The 27,665-nt window shown below is 36.8% G+C and overlaps 1 protein-coding gene across 3 annotated transcripts in view; it reads right to left on the reverse strand.

Annotated features, from left to right (window-relative positions):
• The window catches only part of LOC127654754 (formin-like protein 2), a 188,356-nt gene that overhangs the window by 71,365 nt on the left and 89,326 nt on the right, over positions 1-27,665 (reverse strand). For all 3 annotated transcript variants that reach the window (XM_052142089.1, XM_052142091.1, XM_052142090.1), the window contains exons 3-6: positions 20,835-20,915; positions 16,538-16,614; positions 11,173-11,256; positions 9,982-10,137 (exon numbers count right to left, since the gene is read on the reverse strand). In XM_052142089.1, coding sequence (XP_051998049.1) covers positions 9,982-10,137; positions 11,173-11,256; positions 16,538-16,614; positions 20,835-20,915 — 398 coding nt within the window. The remainder of the gene's footprint in view (positions 1-9,981; positions 10,138-11,172; positions 11,257-16,537; positions 16,615-20,834; positions 20,916-27,665) is intronic.

Consider the following 27,665-nt stretch of genomic DNA (forward strand, 5'->3'; position numbering starts at 1 on the left):
TTTAAGCCTGAGAGTTACTAAGAGCAGAAGGAACACACAGGAGAAAAACTAGTGCGTGTGGGCAGAACAACTGAACTAAAATACACATCATTTGCTATATGAAACAACAACTTTACAGACAAGAGGAAAAGAGCAGTCAGGACATTGGTGTGGTGGCTCTTTGTAAAGGATGAACTCAACATGTCTTATGTTGCCGATGGGAATGCACAACAGGAAACTGGAGACAGAGCGACAACTGCATTAATATCACAGATAACAGTAGCCTATTCTACTGCCAACAGATGCATTTCAAACATTACCATATTACAAAACTGGCTTCAGAAGATAGACAAATTTAACAGATAAATATAGCAATGTGAGACAAAGATATGACAAAGTAGTCCTATAAATCTGGAAAGAAGATCACAAGTTGTAGTAGTTTTAAGGAAGTTTTTCCACTGTAAACAATTACCAAAATAATAAGGTAGCACCACTCATTCCAGTGTTATAGAAAAAAGGTCTGGGCATTAAGAAAATCCAGAGTTTCCCACTAGTCTTGTCTTGACTTGAAGGCAGCACTACTCAATCACTGACATTTCCCCTATTACAAGACAAAGTTCAGCCAGAAACACAGAAACTAAAAAGGGCTTTTGTTTCCTCACATTTAATTTTCTGTAAATCTAGGGTGACATTTTCATTTCAGGGTCTATGACAAGCTGAATTGACTTTTTATCATGTGCAGGATATAAATTAGAGATAACAGCAATTTTCACTTGCTAAAGGGCCCAATTTTAAGAGAGCAAGCGTTACGCATAGTGTGATGCCTTAAATCATAGGTGCAAAGTCAATTGGCATGGCCATGAAGTTTTGGTATTTTCATGCCAGCATGCGCTAAGTCTAGGCGCAAGTGGGTTTGGCAAAATCGCCTGTGCAATGCTCAAATGGGCTAGATCAAGTGCAGTTTTATTCTGAGATTCTTCTCTGGTTATTCCAAGATCTGTGTCTTATTATGTAGTCCATTCCCTCAAGCACAAGCGATATAAACTAAGACGAAGAAGAATAGATGCATTAACTGCATACTTGATGAAAGTCAGGCATATTTCTATGACAGTGACACTATTTTAAAAGTGTAGAAAATGTGATTCTCATCAGAATTTGGATATATGTTCCATTAAACTATAGAGAATTTGAGTATTATTCATCATTTTCATCTACTGACACACATCATGGCTAGTATTATCAATAACTGTATCAGAATGCACTTCACTTCTACCGGTCGATTTTGAAAAAATACTTTAATTTATTAAAACATTAATTAAATTAAACCAAACATATTTCTAAATTCAAATCACAATTCAAACAAAACAAAAATCTAATTCAAATAATGAAGTGGTAAAAAAAAAAATCACACCAAACAAAAAAAATGTATTCCATCCAACTTCTTCCACCGGCCACTTTTGCACTCTAAATCACTACGACAATGAGTAAAAATACCAAAATAAATGAGATCATAAATACAAATTTAAATATAAACATAATGATAATAATTGAAAAATAAGCCATAACCTATAGATAGTTTAACATTATTATTTTCTTAAAACTGCTATGAAAGTGATTGTCAGGGACTTAATTTAATGTTCCAATATATTTTCAGAGTTTGGACATTCGCTTTATTACCACCTGTTGGGAAAATAACAAATAGCATTTTGCTGCACTTCATTTACATGCAATACACCCACAGTTTGCGCGCCTACACTCACAGTAGCGCAAACACTTCCACCATTGAAACTGGTGATGGCAAAGTGGTAGCCACAGTCTGCCAAACCATTAATATTGTGGAGGATGAGGGTTTAACCCTCTGGGGTCGACGGACGCACTGGTGCATCCTGCTGGATATTTTCGGCATTACAGCAGAAACAACTTAAAATACTCCATTTTTGGGTACACAGATAAGTGTAAGACATCATTAGACACTATAAAGTGTCTACTTTTATTTTTGTAAACTCACAATAACAACAAAATCTTGTGCTTTTGTAAAATAAAGAAAATAAAAAGGGTGAGTTTTCAGCAGTCTCTGTGTTCACGAGCATATTTCAGAAACGTGTCACAAAAATGAACTGAAACTCCGCAAATACTTATTACACAAACATGAAACATATGTCTAAAGAAAGCTTAACATGTCTAATTGTAAATAAAACAATTCAAATTTAAAACAAATATTCTCCTGCAATGCAATCTGTTTGAAACAAAGCGATGTACAGTTTTTACCGGTCCATCTCATTATCTGTAATGTGATCCCACCCACCAACAGAGCGCGCCATTCATACGCTAATGTGCTGAGACGATCAATGCAAATGTACACGCCCTCCGACTGTGAGGTTGTAAACACATTTCATTCATTTTCTGCGAGTTTGCAACGATACACAGGCGACTGTGAGGTTTGATTTAAACACATTTCATACATTTTTCTGCACGTTTGCAACAATACACAGACGAGAAAGCTCCAGGATAGTATGGAAGATTTAACATTTTCCTCAGAAGAAGAGCGGGACTCCGAAGAACGTTTGTATTTTGAAGAGAGATTTGATCCACCCAAGGATACAATTTCAGACGAGTAAGTCAATTAGTTTTCATTAGCTGACATGCTATTTTATATAAACATTTTCATATTTTATTTTATTTCATCTCAAATCTGGCCTGGGAATGCCTCAGTGTCCCCCAGTCAGAGCTGGTTAATGTGGCTCGGGATAGGGAAGTTTGGGGCCCCATGTCCTAATAAACAAGTTTTAGTTACATGTAAATGTTGTTTCGGCAAAAGCAGGCATTAAAATTATATGCTATATGATATAAATATGATATGTAATATGATATAAAAATAATATGAATGTTTAGATTATATTTTATCTAGTGTTTAAAATGCCTCATTATCATCAACAAAGCTTGTGCTTGCAAATATGTGTTCAGGTTAAACGAGTAAAATACACTTTAAATATGCCCATATTAGAAAATCAGCATATTATAATGATTTCTGAAGGATCATGTGACACTGAAGACTGCAGTAATGATGCTGAAAATTCAGCTTTGATCACAAATTACATTTCACAATACAGGTCCTTCTCAAAAAATTAGCATATTGTGATAATTTTCATTATTTTCCATAATGTAATGATAAAAATTAAACTTTCATATATTTTAGATTCATTGCACACCAACTGAAATATTTCAGGTCTTTTATTGTTTTAATACTGATGATTTTGGCATACAGCTCATGAAAACCCAAAATTCCTATCTCAAAAAATTAGCATATCATGAAAAGGGTCTCTAAACGAGCTATTAACCTAATCATCTGAATCAACTAATTAACTCTAAACACCTGCAAAAGATTCCTGAGGCTTTTAAAAACTCCCAGCCTGTTTCATTACTCAAAACCGCAATCATGGGTAAGACTGCCGACCTGACTGCTGTCCAGAAGGCCATCATTGACACCCTCAAGCAAGAGGGTAAGACACAGAAAGAAATTTCTGAACAAATAGGCTGTTCCCAGAGTGCTGTATCAAGGCACCTCAGTGGGAAGTCTGTGGGAAGGAAAAAGTGTGGCAAAAAACGCTGCACAACGAGAAGAGGTGACCGGACCCTGAGGAAGATTGTGGAGAAGGACCGATTCCAGACCTTGGGGGACCTGCGGAAGCAGTGGACTGAGTCTGGAGTAGAAACATCCAGAGCCACTGTGTACAGGCACCAGAAACAGCGGCAGAAGCGCCTGACCTGGGCTACAGAGAAGCAGCACTGGACTGTTGCTCAGTAGTCCAAAGTACTTTTTTCGGATGAAAGCAATAAAAAATTGGGGTGCCATGTCAGCTGCTGGTGTTGGTCCACTGTGGTCCACTGTGTTTTATCAAGGGCAGGGTCAATGCAGCTAGCTATCAGGAGATTTTGGAGCACTTCATCCTTCCATCTGCTGAAAAGCTTTATGGAGATGAAGATTTCATTTTTCAGCACGACCTGGCACCTGCTCACAGTGCCAAAACCACTGGTAAATGGTTTACTGACCATGGTATTACTGTGCTCAATTGGCCTGCCAACTCTCCTGACCTGAACCCCATAGAGAATCTGTGGGATATTGTGAAGAGAAAGTTGAGAGACGCAAGACCCAACACTCTGGATGAGCTTAAGGCCGCTATCGAAGCATCCTGGGCCTCCATAACACCTCAGCAGTGCCACAGGCTGATTGCCTCCATGCCACGCCGCATTGAAACAGTCATTTCTGCAAAAGGATTCCCGACCAAGTATTGAGTGCATAACTGAACATAATTATTTGAAGGTTGACTTTTTTGTATTAAAAACACTTCTTTTATTGGTCGGATGAAATATGCTAATTTTTTGAGATAGGAATTTTGGGTTTTCATGAGCTGTATGCCAAAATCATCAGTATTAAAACAATAAAAGACCTGAAATATTTCAGTTGGTGTGCAATGAATATAAAATATATGAAAGTTTAATTTTTATCATTACATTATGGAAAATAATGAACTTTATCACAATATGCTAATTTTTTGAGAAGGACCTGTATATTTAAATAGAAAACTGTTCTTTTAAATTGTAAAAAGAGTTCAGAATATCAATGTTGTTTCTGTATTTTGATCAAATAAATCCAGTCTTGGTGAGCAGAAGAGACTTTTTTTAAATGGTAGTCTAGGTCTAAAATTTAGTAAAGTCTTTATGTAAAGAAAATATATAGTCAGATTACTTCTTTTAACTTAAAACTTGATTTTGATCATTAAGTCTCCTCACATTCATTCTCTATCCCTCATTGATAGGCCCAGGGGAGGGGTGTTTGTATCCTCAGGTGTGAAATACATCCATATTCAAGATAGTTCACGCCTCCTCACATATTACCTATCAACACTAAAAGTGTCTTACAAAAGTTAAATTACTATATTGTTTTGCATGAATGAGTGATCAGGATGGTTTTCACATAATTTTGTAGCAAAAACTCTAGGTTACAAGATCCAGTTCTCAAAAGTATTGTGGACAAATGTTTAGTATGTGTTATATGACCTTATTTCAGTGACTTAAAATTTTAGTTTTTTCAAAAACCATGCATAAACATTATTTTCTCAAAAATACAAACCTGTATATGCATGTTGCTCACATATTATTGTAGCCCAGTTGTGCTGAATACAGTGTAATCAGACTTTAGCCATTAATATGTTTTTAAGCATCTGAAAAAAGCACAAATGTCAAGGCATGTCAAAACGTCTCCAGGGCCCAAAATACCCTCAGACCCCAGAGGGTTAATACATTTAATGTGCATTGCATAAATTATGAAAACTCATGCAATGAATTGTGATTAAATATTTTAATAAACTGACAGCACTATATTACTGAAATAAAAAAAATTCAATTTTTTTTTTACTAGGAATTACATTGCTGATATGTTTATTTAGAAGATAAAGAAATTATAGATAACTGTAATTGCAATTGCATACAACAGCTGTGAATGAAAGATCATTGTGAAATTCTACTAGTGCAAATGCAGTTTCAGATATCTTTTATCGGTTTTCAGAATTGATTTTACTAGTTTCCAATACTAATAATGTTTACATATAAAATTGGGTAATTATGCAATTATTAATATAAAGAATATTGTTTAAGAAACATGTTTTTTTTACTAATGTTTTACTGCAAATGAAATGACCGATATAAAAAAATAGCACTTTCCCTATAGTAGAGGTCCTGGGTAAGATTTGTATGCACTTCATTTAGCGGAGAATATCTCAACTGTTATAGACTAATATGACTCCATTGAACAACGTGGGATGTGTGCCAAAATCTCTAACCGGGACGAAAGTCCTGAAAATGACCACAATAGGTGACACTATAATGACACTACAGGTGAATGGGACTTTTTCTTCCCTTTATAGATATTCTCATACATTTCTACCAGATTAATCTTCATATTAAGAGAAATACTTTTTGTATTACACTTTGTCTAAAAAATAAAATAAAATATGCAAATGTGGCAATATCTCATTAAATATGCATTCATATAAACCCTTGAAGTTACATATTTTCTGAGATGATCACAATGTTCACAAAGACCATGATTATAAGGTCATAGAAGAGTGTAAGCATTCTGATTTGATATAAAGAAAATGGCTAAAAAACAGTCAACCTATTACATACAACTACCAACATACAGGAATTCCCAGTTATTTATTAACCTAAACTTTAAAAGCTTAAATTTCCTACCTATTCTAAATATTGCTGTCATCACGTCATCAACTCCAACTTTTTTTTGGACAAAAGTTTACATGGTAGCCATAGTGACATGAGGTCATAGCAGAGCACATGGCTGTCAAGCAAGATGACTTGAGATCAAGAAAAGTAAGGAAATCTACTCTTTATTCTTTGTGTTGGCGTGTACACTTACAGTACGTGTCATTATCATTTCAGTTGTAATTTTGTTTATTTAAATAATTATAATGAATTTGTATCAGTTTTATATTTAATTTGGTGTGTATTGTATCTAGCTAACTACAGTTTGTTAACTAGCTAGCTGCTAGTGTTTTTGTTAAGTTTTTTTGCAAAATGACAACTTGTGATCACATAGTCTCAGACAAGTTGATGAAGTTACAGTGTCTTCATGTCCTGAAGTTATTCCTCACAAAGAACAGATAAGTTGGTACATACCAATTACCTTATTTTACAAAATTCCAAAAGATCTGGAGAGAGTGAGAGAACAACTTATCCATCCAGTGTCACATAGATAATACTTCATTGGACTGGGCTACAGCGGGAAACATGGTAAGATAGGTTTTAATTAATTAATTTATTTAAATTTATCTGTGGATTATGGGGGTTAAAAAATAGAAAAGTGACATGCCATGCTTAAGGCAACTTTTGTTTGAAGTGGGAAATATTTTATGGTAGAAAAAATGTAATCTAGCTTTTTTGAGCAACCTAACAGTAGTATAATTGTTTATTTTCAGGATGAGGTACCTCTCACTGCTCCTTGTGCTACACCTAGACCTAGTGCTAAACTGATCAATCTCGACGATTGCATCCTATGCCAGAAGAAGAAGCAATCCGAGTACCTCTCTAGTGGTGAAATTGGCAGGGGTATTATTGTTTCGCTTGCCAAACAAACAAAGATCAATGACACTCAAACTGCTAGGGTTCTTCAACTGACAGTGCAAGAGCAAGATATCATAAAATACCACACCAAATCTTGCTACAAAACATTTCAAAGGGATATGGCTAAGGCTGATCACACAACTCAACCATTAGAACAATCTGAGCCATCTCAGCAGAGACCTATTAATGATCCAACTGAGCGGCGAAGCGGGAGATTTAAGCCCAGTGCAACTAAAAATGTATGTATCTTTTGTGGTTCAGATTGCAAAACAGTTAAACAGAAGAAAATACACAAATTGTTCAGAATCTGTGAAAAACCGATGGCCCAGAAACTACTAAATGTGGCCATGTTGTTAAAGGACCATGTGTATACTCAAACAGTGGTAATGTGTGAGGTAGATGATGTTTTTGCAGCTGATATCCAATATCATGACCCTTGTCGTAAAGACTATTTCAATAAGTATAATGCCAAAATTGAGGACATACTGAAAAACCTTGAAAAGGAGGATTCAATAACAGCTGAAGACAACTCCTTGAAGGCTAGATTTTTAGCTCTTGGGCTTGATTTGAGCAAAACAGCATACAGTCTGACTTCCATCAGAGACAGGCTCAATGAAGGTTCAACTCAAGTAGTGTCAAACCGAGCTGCAAAGCAGCTAATCATCGAGCTGTATGGAGACACTGTCTGCTTTACATACCCAAGTAACAAACGAACATCTCAGATGGTACTTTCCACCAACAGTTCTCCAGAGGTCTTGGTAGAGTCCCTGAGAGTTTCCCCTATCAGACAGGTGGCAACTGAGCTTGCGCAGGAGTTGAAGGAATACAGCTTTGGACTACAGAAGAGCTTCTGTGAACCGCAAGACCTCCAACTGTCCAATGACATATTCATTAAGAACCGACCACAAAGATGGCAGTTTTTCTCCTATATGTTTAAGGGGAAAACATCTTCTCAGCTGAAGACAGATGTAGTCTTTCAAATTCTGCATAACATCCTTACCGATGGCAAAGAACCAACACCTTTCCATGTAATGGTGGCTCAAGGAGTGCACAGTCTGACACGATCAAAAGAGCTGGTGACTGCTCTTAACCATCACGGAATATGTGTCAGCTACAACACAGTCAAGAGGATTGATGTGGACATTGCTGAACGTATATTACTACAGCAGGTAACAACAGAGTACCTCTCCCTTCTGTCCTAGAAGCAACAAGCCCATTAAATGGGGCATTGGATAACTTTGACCACAATGAAAGCACCCTGGCAGGAATAGGCTCCACACATGATACCATCCTTGTAATCTTCCAAAATGTTCCAATCAATGTAGAGAAACCATCAGCTGAAAGTGAGATCTCTGCAAGGTCCGTTGACACTCAGAGCCGGACCACAGTAAAGCTTAGGTCTAAAGTCCTTTGCCAAAAGGACCCCCTGGACTCTGTTGTGAAAGTTTTACCTTGCAAAACAGGGAATAAACCTGTTGTTTTGTATTTTTCACTTTAAGTTAACGTTCCAATGATAATAGCAATGTTGGATATAAAATGTATGTATATTAATCAAATGCTTGTTTTCTTTCTTTTAAAAAGTCCAGTGTTTGTATACATTTGTATTTATAATTTTCCATTCAATAAAGCACAACCCCCCCACCCCCTCCATTCTTACACTTACACTACATGGTCATTGTAAACATTGTGATCACCTCAGAAAATCTGTAGCTTCAAGAGGTTATATGTACGCATATTTAATGAGATATTGCCTAATTTGCATATTTTATTTTATTTTTAAGACAAAGTGTAATACAAAAAGTATTTCTCTTAATATGAAGATTAAACTGGTAGAAATGTATGAGAATATCTATAAAGATAAAAAAAAAAGTTCCATTCACTTGTAGTATGGTATTAGTGTCACCTATTGTGGTCATTTTCAGGACTTTCGTCCTGGTTAGAGATTTTGGCACACATCCCATGTTGTTCAATGGGAACATATTAGTCTATAACAGGCGAGATATTCTCCGCTAAATGAAGTGCATACAAATCTTACCCAGGACCTAGACTACTAGCAGTAATTCCATTTCTGACCACAAGATTTATTATTTTAACTAGTGAAAATGTAATTGTTGACATCTATAATTAATATCCTGCACATGATTAAAAGTTAATTCGGCTTGCCACGATTCCTGCATGTGATTAAATGTCAAAAGGGCTTGCCATACAGGGTCACACTGCAATGGCTTTACTTTGTCTTATCCAGTACTACAACACATTTGAACCCTAAACATGTGTTAGCAGATGTTGATCTCCAAGTTTCTAAAACAAAATTAAAAATATATAATGCAGAAGTAATCCCGAAACAGAATTGTGAATTTTCAAGCTACCACATTCCAATTGAAATGACAGGGGGGTTTAGCATATTGAACTCATTCAAACAGATTAAGCTCAGTATAAATACTTCAGTCTTATGACCAAGCTGGTAAACAACAGACAGGGAACTTCCTGTATTAATACTCATATGATAGTGATGTGTCAGCTCTCCTAGTGATCATCAGAAGTATTTTAACCATCGCTGTGAGTCAACAGACAGACAGACAGACGTGTGTCAACTGTGTTCCACTCTTGGTCGTACTGACATTGTGTGCTGTTTCCTAAGCTTATTTAAAGACTTACAGGCCTCATGACTATACAAAAGAGCCTTTCAGAAATCACATGGAGTCGCTACACACTCCCTGAAGTTGGACACACTCCTAAACCAGATCAAGTTCAGCTGAGATCTCTCAGACACAATCAGGATCATATTACTGACCTGTATTATTTGTTCATTTTTATGACTACACACCAACAACAAAAAATATATGTACTTATGCACATGCACACCTTAAAGTTGAATGTCTGCTGGTTCTAGAGTTGTTGTGTCCTATAACAGCTGAAGAAAGATGGTTTCCTCCATGAAGATCTTCAATTGATCGACTCCAGGATTTAGATTTATCCACAGAGTTATCTGTGCTGTTCTCAGAGCAGTCACCATCATACCTGTACAAACACACAGGTTATAAAAAAGCACTTACTTTAGTCTTGTACAACCAGCAAACATAAAGTGTACTGTATTTCTCTAAACATCCTTAAAACAAGATAAGTTCACTTGGGAAACAAAATGTATATCAGGTATTAAGACTTATTTTCAGAGCATGTACTGTATCTTCAATATGTTGCTTTGATAAATACAGTGATCACACAAAACATTTTTACATTTAATATTTTATTTAAATGTGAGAAATTGTGAAAATATTCAGGACATCTGCAATGTTGGGTTTAATCTTGGTCAAGATATTGTACATGATAATGTCAGGGTGGTTGTGCGCTAGCTGAAGATCAGTAGAAGTTGGGTGATGCAGCAGGACAATGACCCTAAACATCGAAGTAAATCCACTAGAGGATGACTTAAAAAAAAAGAAAATCCATCTTTTGGAGTGTCCCAGTCAGAGCCCAGACTTTAACCTAACAGAGATGCTGTGGAATGACCTCAAGAGAGCTGTTCACACCAGACATCCTAAGAACATGGCTGAGCTGAAGCAGTTCTGTAAAGAAGAATGGTCCAAAATTCCTACTGAAAGTTGAGCAGGTCTAATCCGCAGCTACCGGAAACACTTGATTGAGGTTATTGCCAAGGAGGATCGACCAGTTATTAAATCCTAGGGTTCACTTACTTTTTCCACAGCACTGTGAATGTTAAATTGGATGTGTTCAATAAAGACATGAAAGATTATAATTGTTTATGTGTTGTTGGTTTAAGCACATTGTGTTTGTCTATACTTGTGACTTTGATGAAAATAAGATCACATTATATGAACAATTAACGCAGAAAAACAGCTAATTCCAAAAGGTTCACATACTTTTTATTGCCACTGTAAATAGAACCTTGTGACTTTATCTGATCTTTCACACACACGCACGCACGCACGCGCGCGCGCCAACAGGATGACATGCAGTGAGTGCAGCGGTCTTTCTGGGTAAAAGGAGGCTTTGTGTTCATTGTGCTGGTGTTCTGTACAATCACGGGTGACTTACGTGACAGCACACTGTGCAAGCGAAAGATACTCCACCAACACGTCCAAACCTTTGTTTTCCTCATTCAGAAACTCACGCACCCACCTAAATGACACAGAGAGAAAAAAAATAAGAAACAGAAAAAGAGACCCTTAAGAAAAAATGGTAACACTATACATTTTCCAATGGTTACGGGTTTATAAAGGGGGTTCATTAATTATCAATAACTCATTTAACAATGCATTATAAATCATTGATATGCAGTCATAACAACATGGAAAAGGGACAACTGTCACACAATACTAGATAAATAATGACCCATTTTTCTCACATGTTATAAATGCTTAATGACACTTATTCAACAGTAATTACCTATGAAAATGTACTTTAATGTGGACACATATGAAACATTTATTAAGGAGTTGTCAACATTATAATTCTTTGTAAATAAAGTTCAGTATGGTTTAATGCCATTAGGGTTTATTTTATGATGTAGCTGAAAAGTGTTTTTGCAGAGGACTTTAGATAACTAGGACTAGTTAAACCATTCTTTTGAAATCCATGTGACAAGGAAAACGACAACACAAGTGACTCAAGACTTTATAGTAATGAATATAAACACAAGCACACTATAGCTGAATGAAATAATCCCTGCTCTTAATTTCACTATAATAGTTGATTTTTGTGGCATTGTGAAATAAATTGTGAATTACAGCATTTTATGTTTTTGATTAATATAAAAATTAATATGGGTATTTATTCAACATTTATAAAGTAACTTGTACGTTTAAATGATCACTACTAGGTAAGTATTGCATGAGGGTCAACATTTTTATTCATGTTGTTATAACTGCATATCAATGATTTATAATGCATTTTTAAATGAATTATTACTCATTAATGAACCCCTTCATAAACTCTTAACATAGAGATCATTAATGTAAAGTGTTACTTAAAAAACAACTGTGGCAGTTTCAGTGTAAAGTGATTATATCTTAAAACTAGCAGTCAAATGTTTGTTCAAATCTGCTAATTTTTCTATTTTACATAATTTCCACAATATGCATTATGCATTTAAGACCAATGGTGAACTTATCAAAACTATGAAATATAAAAAATGAACATATGAGAATTATATAGTAATCAAAAGAAAAATTATTACTATAATAATTTCAAGCATTTAAGCATAAGCTTTTAGAGCAAAAGCGTTTTAATATCACGAGAAACATGCATTTCAAACGTTTCAAATGTGGCGGTATTAGTGCCATGGTAATTACATGGTATTCCAAGGTACTTCAAAGTATTACCCAGGCACTTTTTGGTCATTTTCTTTGTTAGTGAAATACTGTATGACTCACTGATTCTTATAGTGTAGGCAGATAATATGCAACATCACATGATAAAAAGCTTTAAATACACAACGACCGGTGTTTGTCAACATATGACAAATTAGATTACTGATTACTTTATAAAAAGTAATCACATACTTATTACTGCAAATTACTTTCTAAAACACTTTTCATTTACTTTTTTTTTCAAAATGTCAAAATAATGTATATATATCCACCTTGTACATTGTCGTAAGTCATACATTTGTTTCTGCTTTACAATGAATAGTTAGGAGGATTACGCCCTTCAGTTGTCACAGACACGCAAAGAGATGTACATATGAACATAATTCATGTTTTAAATTCTACACAAATAATACTGATTTACAAATGTTTAACCCATGTTATGTTGAAGTATTTCACTTAATTGAAAGTCAGTAACTGTAAACTGATTCCTAGAATTTAAAATGTTACACTACTTTTTTGATTAAAAGGTAAATATATTACAGTAAATAATTACTTTGTAATCAGATTACACCCAACACTGACAAAAGTATATGCAACTATACAGTCCAAGAAAGGTCAAATTGAGCACAAAGTGTGTCCCAGTGTTCTGCACTTACATACTGAGAAAGACATCGTGAAATATGTATCATGAAACTCAGACATCTCAGTAGCTTAAAACAGTTGCAACTCAAAAGCAAAAGTTTCATGTAGAAGGATTTCTCACTGGGAGCAATAGCGATGAGACAGACTTCAAAGACACACATACTGACAGAGAACGCAAGGATCCCAGAAATGATCAAAAGCTTCTTTTCACCTTTTCTTAGCAGTGAAAAGTAGGTCACCACCTGAACACAGCATAACTGAGATTAGAAATCAAAAATAGAAATGACTTCTGTCTCTATTTCTTTTTCATTCTCACTCAAAGTGAATACATTTATTTATCTTAGAGAAGTTAGAGATTTAAAATTACACCGATCACCCAAAACATTAAAACCACCTGCCTAATATTGTGTAGGTCCTCCTCATGCCACCAAAACAGCGCCAACCTGCATCTTGATATGTGGTGATGTGATGGCACCAACTATCATGCCATGGTCCAAATCACTGAGATAAAATTTTTTCCCCATTCTGATGGTTGATGTGAACGTTAACTGAAGCTCCTGATCTGTATCTGCATGATTATATACATAGCACTGCAGCCACACGATTGGCTGATTAGATAATCGCATGGATGATTGTTGGTGCCAGATGGGCTGGTTTGAGTATTTCTGTAAGTACTGATGTCCTGGGATTTTCACACAAAACAGTCTCTAGAATTACAAACATCCCTGGAATACATTCGGATCGGTCAATTGCGTCAACTATTCCATGTCAGGAACTTGTATCACCCTCAAGGGGTTTATGATAATGAGCAACTGTACATTATGTATTACGTCGACATTTAAGATAATTTACAAATTAGGGAAACGGCACCACATATCAGGTATTGTATATAATATAAAACTAGATCTTTACATTTGCTTGCCTGCACAAAACTTGCCGCCACAATGCTAAGGTCTTGCAGAAGGTTTCCAGGATATTGTTTGTGGTTGCTAAGGCACTCTAAGGATGGTTGCTAGCTGGTTGTTTACTAGCCCAAATCAAACAATGTTGTAGAAAACTAGGCAGAGCAGCATTTGTCTTGCATCTGTAACTGTAAAAGCAGGATGCAAAGTGCTGTTGTGTTGTTTTGTGTCCATTCACTCTCTGTAAACAGGATAAGACTGCATTATCTCATCTAGATTAGACAGATCATTTATGTAATCTAGTTTAGTACCATATGGTTGCTGAAATCTCCATTTGTAGTAGATCTCGCTGCTCTGATTTTCATAATGTCTGAGGTGTGTTTATCTGGTCTGGACTGACCTTGAACTAATTAAAATATAATAGTATTTATTTGCAGGAATGACATGGAAAGAGTGTGTGTTTGGTGGTACTGGAACATCAACTCCCATTTTCCTGTTGTGTCTGTGACCTCGCTGAGTTTCACTTCCTGTCAATGAACTTGACTTGAAGGTAGCCCACATTTATCTCCCTTTATACTGTTTTTCTCCTTGTGAGGAGATTATTTGCTAAAATTACTTTGGCTATGTCCGGAATAGCATACTACCATACTGTTAATAACTGCAGTATGCATTGAATTCATAAATTGCTTAGTATGCACATTTTTCTGTATGCATGGAATACCTGGATGACCTATTACATTTGCCAAAATGTGCATTAAACAATTAAACTATATATTACAATACAATACAATGCACTCAACTTGAACTTTAATTTCCAGTGTGATGAAAGACCCAGAAGTAATATACACTCCAAAAAATATTTTAGCCTATTTTCAAGATGTATCCATTTCAATTTAATAACAAATTTCTTGAAGAAAATGTAATAAATAAAACTTTAAGATTTGTAAATTTTATTTTGTTAAAGATTAGGCAATTCAATTAGACGGAAATTTGTTATTTAATTGAAATGGATCTTGAAAATAGGCTAAAATATTTTTTTTAGTGTACGATGATGTAAAGGGATTAATGGAAAGGAGGAGGCGAGAACCGGCTTGACGATATAAATAATAGTTATCGAAGAACTAAACAAAAAGACAAACAAACACACAGGTGTCGGACAGCTGTCCGTAAATCTCACTCCCTCCAGTCAGCCTTTATCCCTCTCTGAGGCTTGATTAGCCTGACTAGAGGCCCGGTGTGCGGAATCACGACCTGGCCCTGCCCTCCGCCCTGTCAAAGATGATCTTCTTGAGTTTTATACAAAGTTTTACACAATATGTTTACACAATAAATCAATTTAAAATGCATATTGTTATTCCAGAGATGATAACTGTCGGCGATATTTGCACGCACTTCACTTCCGGCAGTCGATTTTGTTATAAAACTAAAATGTATTTTTTGAAACAGGAAAAACATAACCCCTTACACTCTAATGAACATTTTGGCTGCCACCTGCAATTTTTCACACACTGATACTGTATTTAAAGCACCCCATCCCACACATCTTTCCCAATGTTGTGTCAAATATCTTGGCGTCTGAGTGGACTAGAAGCTTAGTATAGGTATAGTTGGAAAGCTTTGTGTTGATTTATAATATTTGAGAGTTTGTGGCTACTTGAGGAAACAGATTTAAAACAGTAGTGTGTTACACTGATCTAACTACAGTCAGGTCCATAAATATTGGGACATCGACACAATTCTAATCTTTTTGGCTCTATTCACCACCACAATGGATTAGAAATGAAACTAACAAGATGTGCTTTAACTGCAGACTTTCAGCTTTAATTTGAGGGTATTTACATCCAAATCAGGTGAAGGGTGTAGGAATTACAACAGTTTGTATATGTGCCTCCCACTTTTTAAGGGACCAAAAGTAATGGGACAGACTGCTCATGATCCATTGGTGTATAGAGCCAAAAAGATTAGAATTGTGTCGATGTCCCAATATTTATGGACCTGACTGTATATTTGTCAGATGACTCCATGACATTTACATTGTTAACATTTTGTAAATAAAAAAATATTATTTGCATATTTGATCACATTTTTAAATACATTTAGGTAGTCTGCTTAAATGTGACAAACTGCACCTGTATTTACTTCCAGGACATCAGTCACACTGGAAATGGAAGGTCAAGTTAAGTGCACTGATTTCTGTACAAACTATATAGGCCTACTACTATATATATGCTAGTATTCCATTCTGAACACAGAGTATACATGAGTTTGTGTAAGAGTGTTCCTGTTCAAAGTTTTACAGAGATTTCCACAAAACTTATCGACAGGCATTCTTGGAAAACACAGCTGTACATGTGACAATTCCAGTCAGGATCATTTGGCTGGTACATGTGCCTCCTCACACAAAAGATCATTATTGCAATTTCAATTCATCTTACATGAGGGAGTTTTCTTGCAGGAGTGTTTCTGTGTTACTCGGAAAAGTAATCATACATCCAGTGTGAGCAGTATATAATAAATACACACACACATACACACATATGAACTCACCCTATGTGATTGGTTCGTAATGAGATTTCTAGCTCTCGCAGGACCTGCGTCGACTCCTGAACCCTCCTCCTGAACTTCTGCACAGGACAGAGAAAAATCTTTGGTTTAACAATCACCAAGGATATCTCTTTTATATTTCAGTTGCTTCTCCAAGAGTGCAGAGATTATACTGAGAGCAAATGGAAACTTTTGCTAGTATTGGTTAATTTTTCCAAATTGACTCATTATTTTAGTGGGTAAATAGTTCAGTTTCTCTTTATTGAGCCAAACTGTGAGCCTGCTCTTGTCCCCCCATGCTATTACCATGGTTGCAGTGGCTTTGTGGCTGATTATGTGTCAGGTGAAGTGCATACAAACACACTTTCCAATAAGAGAGTCATCAGCTGAATGAGACTTGCTGACCGCAGTTCTGCGTCTAATTAGACTTTAGCCATGATGATGAGTGACAATCCTCAATAAACGACTCACTGATGTCACACTCATGAAATGATTGCATCAGAGTATGTTAGACAGCGAACAAAGGCAAAAAGAGGGAGGGGTGGAGACAGCAAAAGATAGAAAAAGAGAAAGATAGAGATTCTGGCTGCATCCCAATTTGCATACTTATACTGCACACTTAAAGTATACACACTTCTGTTTTGTCCTCATTAAATACGTTGAATTCCTAAAGACATAAATTGTAATTTTGAAACATATGTAGGAAATCATGAGCACTCACATTAAAATGAAAACTGTAGTCATATCATTAACCTTATAAAAGCTGTTTTAATCTACATGAAGAGGGTCCACACTTTAGTGCTGCCATGTTAGAATCACATGACCGAATAGACTGAATAATACTCGCTTAATCTCAGTAACCGTCCTGTTGTTTGACACTTTCACTAATTGATTTAAATAATCATGAATGACTGTGAATCTGTGTGTCATTTCTACAATGACATCTGACACCGAAAACTATTGCTTTTAAATGATGCTGCATCCAAGACACTAGGTGTCAGTGTAAGTCCAAGATGACACAAATATAAAAGTTACTGAGTGCTACTTTAAAATTAAAAATCGAAATGGAGCCTATTTACTTTCTTAATAGAGCACAAAAGTGCCCACCCACGTTTTCATTTGGTTCTATAAGTATTTTTCCCATAAATGTATTTCTATATTTCTTATTTCCTTCATAAAAGAGATATAAACCATGAACCAAAATCACATCTTTACAAACTTTGATTTGAAGCAATACATATTGACATAGTTGAAAATCAGAGAAACAAGACTGTGTCATTAACCCAAGAATGAACATGTAACTTCAACCTCCTTAAAAGCATAAGGGGGTCAAAAAGACAGAGGTAAAAACTACTTATTTTTTCAAGTAAAATGAACTCTAATGATAACTTTATTAGTTATTACAATTTTTAAATGGTATATTTTATTGAATTCTAAAGCATTTCAGACACATTGAATATAGAATAGGACTTTTGAGTGACATGAATCGATATGAGCAATTTCCATGTTTGGTGGTAAAATAGGAACTATACCCACACAAAGTCATTCATATAAGTGAAACGGACTTGTCAATCACTAGGAAGTGTAATTGAGCTTGAAATGATGATTGTGCCTGGAGACTGCAAGATGTACAGTACTGTGACAAAGTGATATTTTGGTCTGTTCTAACCCAATACTGATTGTAATCCTTCTGAAGACCACTTGAGTCTTATGGGTTATGTTTATGCTGCCTTAATTTGCTTTATGGAGATTCAAAGTACTAGCCACCATTCACTTGTATTGTATGGACCTACAGCGCTGAAATATTCTTTGTTTGTGTTCAGCAGAAGAAAGAATGTCATACACCTCTGGGATGAGTAAATTATGAAAGAATTAAATTTTTGGAGCAAACTATTAATTTAAGGGAATTTCATAGGCCCATGGACACATTTTTGCTTTCTGTCTGCACTCTTTTCAGTGGTCTAGTTTGTTAATATCAGCATAATTCTATGAGGTTTTTTTTTTTTTTTACATATAATTTTTATACAATGAATTGCACTGAATTAAGCCTTTAAATCAACAGCTTTATTTGGGACACAATGTGATTTGTGGTGCACTAATTCAAATCTTGCATACGATTTAGGATGGATAGCATGAAAATTGGCAAAGAGTGAAAGAGACAGATGCATAAAAACAACAAAAAGAGTGAGTGTAGAGAGAAAGAGGGGAGTGTGTGCTGTGTTGTTCCCAGCGTGGGTGTGTTTGGCACATGTGAAGTTGGGATGCAGTGTGTGTGTGTGTGTGTGTGTGTGTGTGTGTGTGTATGTGTATGAGAGAGCTTATGCTCCCATCTCTACTTTAAGCATTCACAGATGCAGAAAAAGAGAGAGAGCTGTTCTCCAGATAGGTCATCCTGGAATGGACTCAATGTTGCAGACATTCTTCAGGACCCTCTGGAATGACCCTCTTCCTGCTGCCATCTGATTGGCTAAGAGCCGTGTGTGGAATGCACCATATGTAAAGCTCTCAGCTCACACAAAGTAACGATTGTTCACGTCTGCAAAGCCGTGGCAAGAATGAACAGCAGTAACTCTCTCTGTGTCCCTCTCTCTGTCATTATGTTTGGTCTCTACCTTCTCTGGGAATTTTAATCTACTTCTCTCTGTTCACTCATTCTGTCCATCCTTTCACTCGCTCCTAGCCAGATCTCCTAATAAACACTCGCTCCTTGCCCTCTTTCTTTCTCTGTCTCTCACTCTCTCTGAGCTCAGGGACATGTTATCAGCTGCTGGCATGTTTGGGGTACTCAAAAGTATTAAAAACTGGGATACTCTAAGTATTAAACTTTTTTGTTTTACTTGCACTGATTGTGCTACAGATACGAATGACACCATGTGTCATTAGAGGGGGTTTAATATGACAATTTCTCATGTTTTTTGAGCAAAACTACAGGTCAAAAAGTAACATTAGAAAGGTTGCAGTCCGTTATTTTATTTTTACACAGAAATAGGGAGGTCTATTTATAAAACAAGTTGACTTCAGCACCCCTTGTTGCCTTATATGTTGTCAGCCACTAACTGTGTCTATGAGAGTGCTTCTTCCTACCAGGTGTGCTTGGCGGCTCATAAAACCGAATCCTTTATTGATCCACATTTAAATCTCAGAACAGTTTATATCTCATTGAAGACATGTTTACACTTAATTGGCTACATCACTGTTCTCTCCTCTCCAAAAATAGCTGGTGTGTGGTGGCCGTTATGCCTGCTGTCCCATCATCCAGATGGATTCTGCACACTGTAGGTATTTGGGTAGATTCCCCTTGATGCTATGTAAAGCGGTTTGAGTGTCTAGAAAAGCATTATATAAAATTAAGGAATTATTATATAAATAAAGTATGCATAATCAGACATGGGGCATGTTTGTCCAAAAAGGAAGTATGGTTTAATGCCAGCAGGAAGTAAAATGCTCCTCTCCAAGGCCAGCTGTTGTACTGTAGCTCTGAGGGCGGGACTCTGGACAATATTTTTTCTTCTGAGGTCATTCATACACACACACACACACACACACACACACACACACACACACACACACACACACACACACACACATTGTGTTTCCATGTTTTATGGGGACTTTCCATAGACATAATGGTTTTTATACTGTACAAACTTTATATTCTATCCCCTAAACCTAACCCTACCCCTAAACCTAACCCTCACAGAAAACTTTCTGCATTTTTACATTTTCAAAAAACATAATTTAGTATGATTTATAAGCTGTTTTCCTCATGGGGACCGACAAAATGTCCCCACAAGGTCAAAAATTTCAGGTTTTACTATCCTTATGGGGACATTTGGTCCCCACAAAGTGATAAATACACGCTCACACACACACACACACACACACACACACACACACACACACACACACACACACACACACACACACACACACACAAACTTGTTTTTATATAATTGTGCGGAATCTCCATAGACTTCCATGCATGTTATGGATTTTATACAGATCTAACGATCATTTGTATCCCCTAAACCTAACCATAAACCTAACCTTCACAGAAATGTTTTAGCATTTTTACATAAAAAAAAAGAAAAACATAATTTAGTATGTTAACTAAGCCATTTCCCTCGTGGGGACCGCAATCTGGACCAAATGTCCCCACAAGGATGGTGAAACCTCAGATTTTTTATTTTGTCCCCACAATGTAGTATAAACATGCACACACACAGACAGACACACACACACACACACACACACACACACACACACACACACACACACACACACCACAACCAGAACTCACCTTCCTGGTCACAGCTGGGTCAAGATAACTCTTCAGCTTGAGTATGTATGTGTGAGGAGGATTCTTCACCTGGAACCTTTCCTGGAAAAATAAAGAGAGATGTTTTCAGTGATGTTCAGTGTATAAATGTTATTAATTGATGGCACTTTGTGTATGTAAATGTGTGAGTGGATGTGAAGGAAGTGGATTGTGTAATCTGAGCATGCGCATACACACACACACACACACACACATACACGCACACATACACATACGCACACGCTCAAAGGCACACATTCCCTCTTGTATTGTGTTCCCTATCAAAATTGTTTGCGTTCCCTCGTAACAGTTTTGCTTTCCCTCAGAAAACGTTTTACATTCCCTCACAATAGTTTTGCCTTACCTCGATATAGCATTCCCTCACAAAAATGTTGCATTCCCTCTAGCTAGTTTGCGTTCTCTTCACACTAGTTTTGAGTTCCTTCACACTAGTTTTGCGTTCCTTTACAATAGTTCCCTTTAAAATCGGTCAATTCAATGCTGCGTCAATTGCTGATGGTGTGGGATAAATACTCCCAGGAGTGGAGATCTCTGAAGCTTTTTAAAATCACGGCAATCTATTGTCAGATGGCATTTGATGCTCCGCATATGACCAGTAGTGCAACACCATGTCATCAGAATTTCCTTCTTCAGGGTCACAATTCTGTCTCTCGTCCTCTGAACGCCTGAATCTTCGTTTTATCGTTACAAATTGCACACCTTCACAGCAAATGGATCATTTTCTACTTCCTGTTGTGCCTCAACGGACGGACAGAACTTTGCTTCGCCGTTGACATTGCACATCACAGCGAGTGGATTATTTTCTACTTCCTAGTCTTGCTCCAAAGAATTGTAGTATCCTTAGTCAGTTGCGATTGCTGTGTTTTATTGTGTTGTACATAAGCACCACAAGAGCAAATTGTTGACAAATCTTTTACACCATGCAAGCATTTGTTTGCACTGTCTGACTGGCACAAGCTCAGTAAGACTTATTGCGTTCATTGTGAACCCATGAAACTTGCATTCTTTTTAAAGGACATACCGGTCCTTTTCTTCCCACCAGACACCTTCTGTGGCTCCAAACCACACAAGGGAGATGTGCAAAGCTGGGATAAAAAGTGTGGAAATTTTGAGGAGGAATTATCACTGACACAAGCCTTGCATGCCTCCCTGTCTCCATTTCATTCGTCTTCGCCCATGGAATATGCTTGTGACGGTCAGGGAGCAAAGCACAAACACAAGGACAGTGATGCTATACTGCTCGCAGCATCTGAAGGCAAGGCCTGGTACTTCCTGTCTGACAAGTTGGCGGTAATTCCCACAGCAGGGCGGAAAACCATGCTAAAGACTCTGACACCGAGTTGATATGGGTCCTTTCTCGGGCAGTCAAGGGGCTCATGTTAAATTGGTCTCCCCCAAGTGAGCCGGAGTGATCTTGACTTGATGAATGGTTCCTATAGAACTGGCACAACTGAACAAATGGCCGTTGCCATTTTTCCCCGAGGTGCATGATCAGCTTACCAAGACTCACCAGCTCGCTAACTTGGCACAAACTCAAATTTCTGGTACCGTGGCCTTCACAATGTTTGACCACACCAAGCAAAATGGCTATATAGTGATTCCCCTGGTTGAAGAGGCTATACAGTGATTCCGCTGAGGAGGTATCTGCTTTGAAAGTGCGAGGCACAATATGGCATCATAAACCAAAGCTTTGGAGACTCCTTGTCTGGCCCCTGAAGGGGGATCATCTAAAACAGATGGATTGTTGCAACCAGTGCTTGACACCATTTTACATGCTAGGGCCTCATCTATGAGGTGCATCTTTGCTCTGAAATTGCACGTTTGTTTTGCAGACTGGTGTTCCACACAGAACAAAGACCTAATGCATTGTCCCGTAAATATATGTTGCTTTACTTCTTACAGGAGCGTTTGTATGCAGGCCTTACTCCACCTAGGGGGGGGATATGTAAAAAATATTTTACCAATAATTGCCTTAAAAAATATCATGATATACAATTACATCGTCAACCCTCCTACCGAGCGTCGATGAATATTTTTGCTTTATTGATTTTGCATTACAAATTGTATTAATTTATTGAAACACGAAAAGCATAAAGAGAAGACATTTCTAAATTCAAAGTGCATTTTAAACAAAAAAAAAGCAATAAAATATCAAATTGCTCAAAAAATCTTATTTAACCACCTCCCCACACATTTACCGTCTCCAATGGACCCATTAGCCATCACACAAGCATCCGTCAACGACAACAGATGGAAAATTACAATTAGCTTACAGAACAACTAAAGACAATTATAAATTTAATTATAAAATTATAAAAGACAATAATAATCAAAATAAAAAAGCCTCATAAATTCCCTTGTGTTCCCAAATTAATGTTGCCAAATGTATATTGCTGCCTAAAGAAAAGAAAAGGATACTCAATTCTAGGTTCAAGGTGAAAATGTCTTGTATTACTTTATGATTTAATCACTTTTGTCTTTGTTTCTCTAATACAAATATATATATTATCAAACCTGCAGAGTTGTGTTCACAGTACATGCAAACCACGTAGAAATAAAGCTAACTAAACTCACAGCACATCCCGAGATGATCAGAGATCATTTGCAGCATTCTCACAGACAACATTATCCTTGCAGTTTTCAGACTGTAACAAAGTTCGTAATGGGGGTTGTAATGATGGAGCGCAATACGGCGAATCCAACTCAAACTGTATTTATTTTATAATGCAAAATTAATTTATAATGCAAAATCACTTCTCGCATTCTCGCTCTCCATTCACAAGCCGCACTCAACCACGCCCCCATCACCACACAGATTAATGAAACTATGAAAGTGTGAAAACTCTTTACATGCACATGTTCCACATGATAGGCTCATGCTGCACGCCTCTGAACAAACAGCGAATCAGATACAAGCACTGACGGCTTTTCTTTTGTCTGATCTTAAAAATATAATAAAGTGTGTTTCTTCAAGAGCATTTCTTTGTGACTAACAGCATTTCTTTTCATGTGTCACTCTAAAACGTCTTACAGGTCACCCGCCTGTTGCGAGAAGATGAACAAAATTACCCGCACATGAAATTCATTTGGATGAGGAGCATGCAAACTGGTTTCAACCTAGTCACATTTTGCGGGTGGGCGGGTGCTCACACCCTGGCCACGGTTTAATATATTTACCAACTTCCCAGATCCATGGTTTTGCCATTTCCCGATATTGGCTTTCTTTCTGGGCATAGGGGAATGGTGTGTCCTTACAGAGAACATTTGTCTGGCAGAAGGCTGGGCCACCCCTCACACCTTTGCCATGTTCCTTAACTTGGATACTTCTCTTCCCAGGTTCTTGCTGTGAAGGAGGGTTGAATTCTCAATGCCCATTGTTACATTGTGTCTGTGGTCTATAACTGTGCATTCCCTTTCCAGTGATGAAGCACTGTTTTATGTTTACTACCCTGCTGGCTAGTAGCATTGTTTCTGTGCCAGTCGCAGACTGTTCTGTTTGTTCCATCATTTTGTGTGGCTGGTTTCATGATGTGTATGTATACAATGCTTAGCTAATCACTGATTAGTAGCATTACTGTTTTTTAAACAGTGTGGTTTCGTTTTGGCCTCTTTCTTCCTCTTGTCATTTGAAGAAGGGTATTATATCTGTGTTGTTGCTTTACCCATAAGGCTAATGAACGCAGCTTGGGCACATAATCAGTAGCATTGCACGATGGTATACAAATTCCCATTGCATCAGCAACTGACACAGCATCAAAGTGACAGACCTGAAAAAGAACGGTCAGGTTACAACAAAAAGTTTTGCGTTCCCTCACAAAAGAGTTTTGCATTCCTTCACAAAATGTTTAGTGTTTCCTCGCAAATGTTTTAAGTTCCCTCATGCATGTTTGTGATCTCTCGGATTACGTTTTGCATTCCCTCACAAAAATGTTAACTTTGAAACAATTGTTCTCAGTTTCAGTGTTGACAATTTATTAATGACATTTAAATTATATTCTAAATCAGTGGTTCTCAAACTGGGGGGCGTAAACAAACATATGTGACACACTCCAACAAAATAAGTCATAAGTCACAACGGGCCATTATTGAAAAAAGTGAATTTTGGTCTAAAACTTTATTTCAGATAGTGGTGCACCAATCAGGAAATTTGAGGCAGACACCGATCACCGATTTTATAACACTATGATCGGCCGATAAGTGCCCTTAGCCACACTTTTGCTAATTATAATCTGCAATTGTTTATGCCCCACACAGTAAAATCTAATTAATTGTGAATGACTAACCTTTACTTGTATTGAAAACAGTTATGTATAGTTCTGTTGTCAATATCAAAGGTCATTGTGATGTCCTGGTAACCAAAAACCATAAGGGCATCACACACAGCAGAGATATGTTCAAAATGTGAAGGTTGTCTGTTACTAGCTCCAAAACTGCTCCTGTTAGGACTCATTAGTATCAATGATTTGTTTACTGTCTTTGGCGTCTTATTGTAACACAAATCAATAATTATTATGCAAATGCACGAAGACACAGTGTTTTGAAGGTTAAACAGTTACAACTGTTTATAAAAGTTATAAGTGGTATTGTGACCAACATTAATCTGATTTAAATAGGGATCCTCACAGAATAGCGCTGAGATGAGTGACAGATGAGATAATAAGAGCACCTGGAGAGTCTGCATGTTTGATTGACACCTAGAGTGCTCATGTTGAAGGGGAGAAGCTAATAGCGCTCACGATTGCTCGAACAGTCTCTATCGCTCCACACAACGTCTGATTGTGACGACTCGTGTAACATCACGAATACTCAAATTGTATCAAAAAATTGTATTTGCATGTTTATTTGTTGTTGAATGTAGTTTTTTATTAGGGCTGCGAATCGATTCCAAAAGTGATTCCGAGGCACTGGGAATCAAGAATCGACTCTAAAGCTTGGTATCGATTCCAAAGATGGAAATTAACTGATATGTTATTTTTCATGACGACTGAACTTCTACACATTCCAGAAGCCTTAACAGCACTAATTCAATTCACAAAACGATTATAAAATTACTTAAGTTAAACAATCATCAACCTGATTCTGAATCTTTGGCAGTTCGTCAGCCATAAAATGTGCTCCGTTTGTTTAAATCTGTGTGATGCCATCGCACAAGCCCTTCAACATATCGGACATGCTTTCCAGACCTATACTGTGGTCTGCCAGTATTTTACTTTGGATCAAACTAATAATCCAAATATGTGATGGAAAATTGTTGTATAGTAAAACTTCTCCGATGTTACAACACCTGTCTGTAACCAGGAGATTGCAGAGGAGGATCAAGTAACTGTGACTTAGCTTCCCAGTTCACATCAATAAATCGGTAGGTTAAAGTTTAAATGATGAATGGACTGCACTCTCTAAGAGTCTAACACTTCTCTATTCATTCTCAATATTTTTACAGTAGGCCTAAGTTTGCATATTTGTTTTTCATTCTTTTTACACAATTTTTACATAAAAATTCTTCTATGAAATCAAATTCAAAACCAAAATTTTAAATAAGCATTATGAAAAATATTTTAATATTATATGAAATAAACCAGTACAAAAACCTGGATTTTTAAATAAAATTAAAGTGTATGTTTGGACATTTTCAGGTTAACTACCGTATTGACTCTAGAAAATAGGCAACTTGACATATTCATGTGAATTACATCATGTCTGAAAGTTTAAATTTGTGAATGCTTAGAATTGCCAACAACTCACAGGCCACTCTGTCATACTTCATGGGCTGAGCAAGCACTCATTCATTAGAGGAGCAGTGTATGTGTAATTCCCTGTGTGCTGCAAAAAAAGATCAACCCTAAATCTAGGCATGATCAGCGATCACAGATATAAGACAAAGATCGTCTGATTTAGATCGGTGCACCCCTAGCAGCCAGTGAAGACAATACAACAGAAAGATGTTTTGTCTTTTTATACAGAGCCTGCCCAGTTTTTCAGTCATCTTGGTTTTAGAGGTATTTTTCCCATTCATTTCCTCCATAGGGATTTCATAAAATCACAGAATGTGAGTCTGCCCACTTCGAGCAGTTCAGACAGTGGGAAGAAATGTGTGGGAAGAAACCCTTTTATTTACAGATTTCCTTTCACTTAATTTTTACTTACAGAAAAAGACTACTGTGCTCTGTTGTCTTAGTATTATCTAATGGGATCCACTTTTTCTCTCCAATCACATTCAATTCATACTTCAAATTCGGGGGAAAATTTTGATCTGTCGTTGTGGCACTGTAGATTCAGTAGCAGTCCAGCACAACCACTGAACAGCATTGCAGGAGACATTGTTATCTTCTATACTTATTATAACTGTTAATGACACTGGTTGGACAAGATAAACACAGTGGAAGACATTATTTAGCAAAAAAAAATAAAAACAGCCAAACAACTTCTGTTTTCTTCAGGAGGATCAGACTGAGGCAATATGTTATGTCTGCAGGGACACACAGTCATCTGACTTATAGACAATGACCCACTTAAGAGCAAAGATCACCCTCTCTTGCTCTCACTGAAACACTTGGTAAAACTTTATCTTAAATACCTGACTGAGGATGCTGGAATTTGTTGGAGTAATGTAAAGATGTTCAAACATGTACAAAATAATTAAGAAGTTATGGTGTTTTTAGGCACAACAACTGCGGAGATTAGTTGTTTATGATTGTTGCATTATTTTGAATTCAGTTGATATGCAGTCACAAATATGTGTGTATATTGCCTCTGAATGTGGCTCATCCAGTAAGATTCTAAATGTTAGTTTTA

Source organism: Xyrauchen texanus, chromosome 14 (genome assembly GCF_025860055.1).
Source record: "Xyrauchen texanus isolate HMW12.3.18 chromosome 14, RBS_HiC_50CHRs, whole genome shotgun sequence".
In the NCBI taxonomy this organism is placed as follows: Eukaryota; Metazoa; Chordata; class Actinopteri; order Cypriniformes; family Catostomidae; genus Xyrauchen; species Xyrauchen texanus.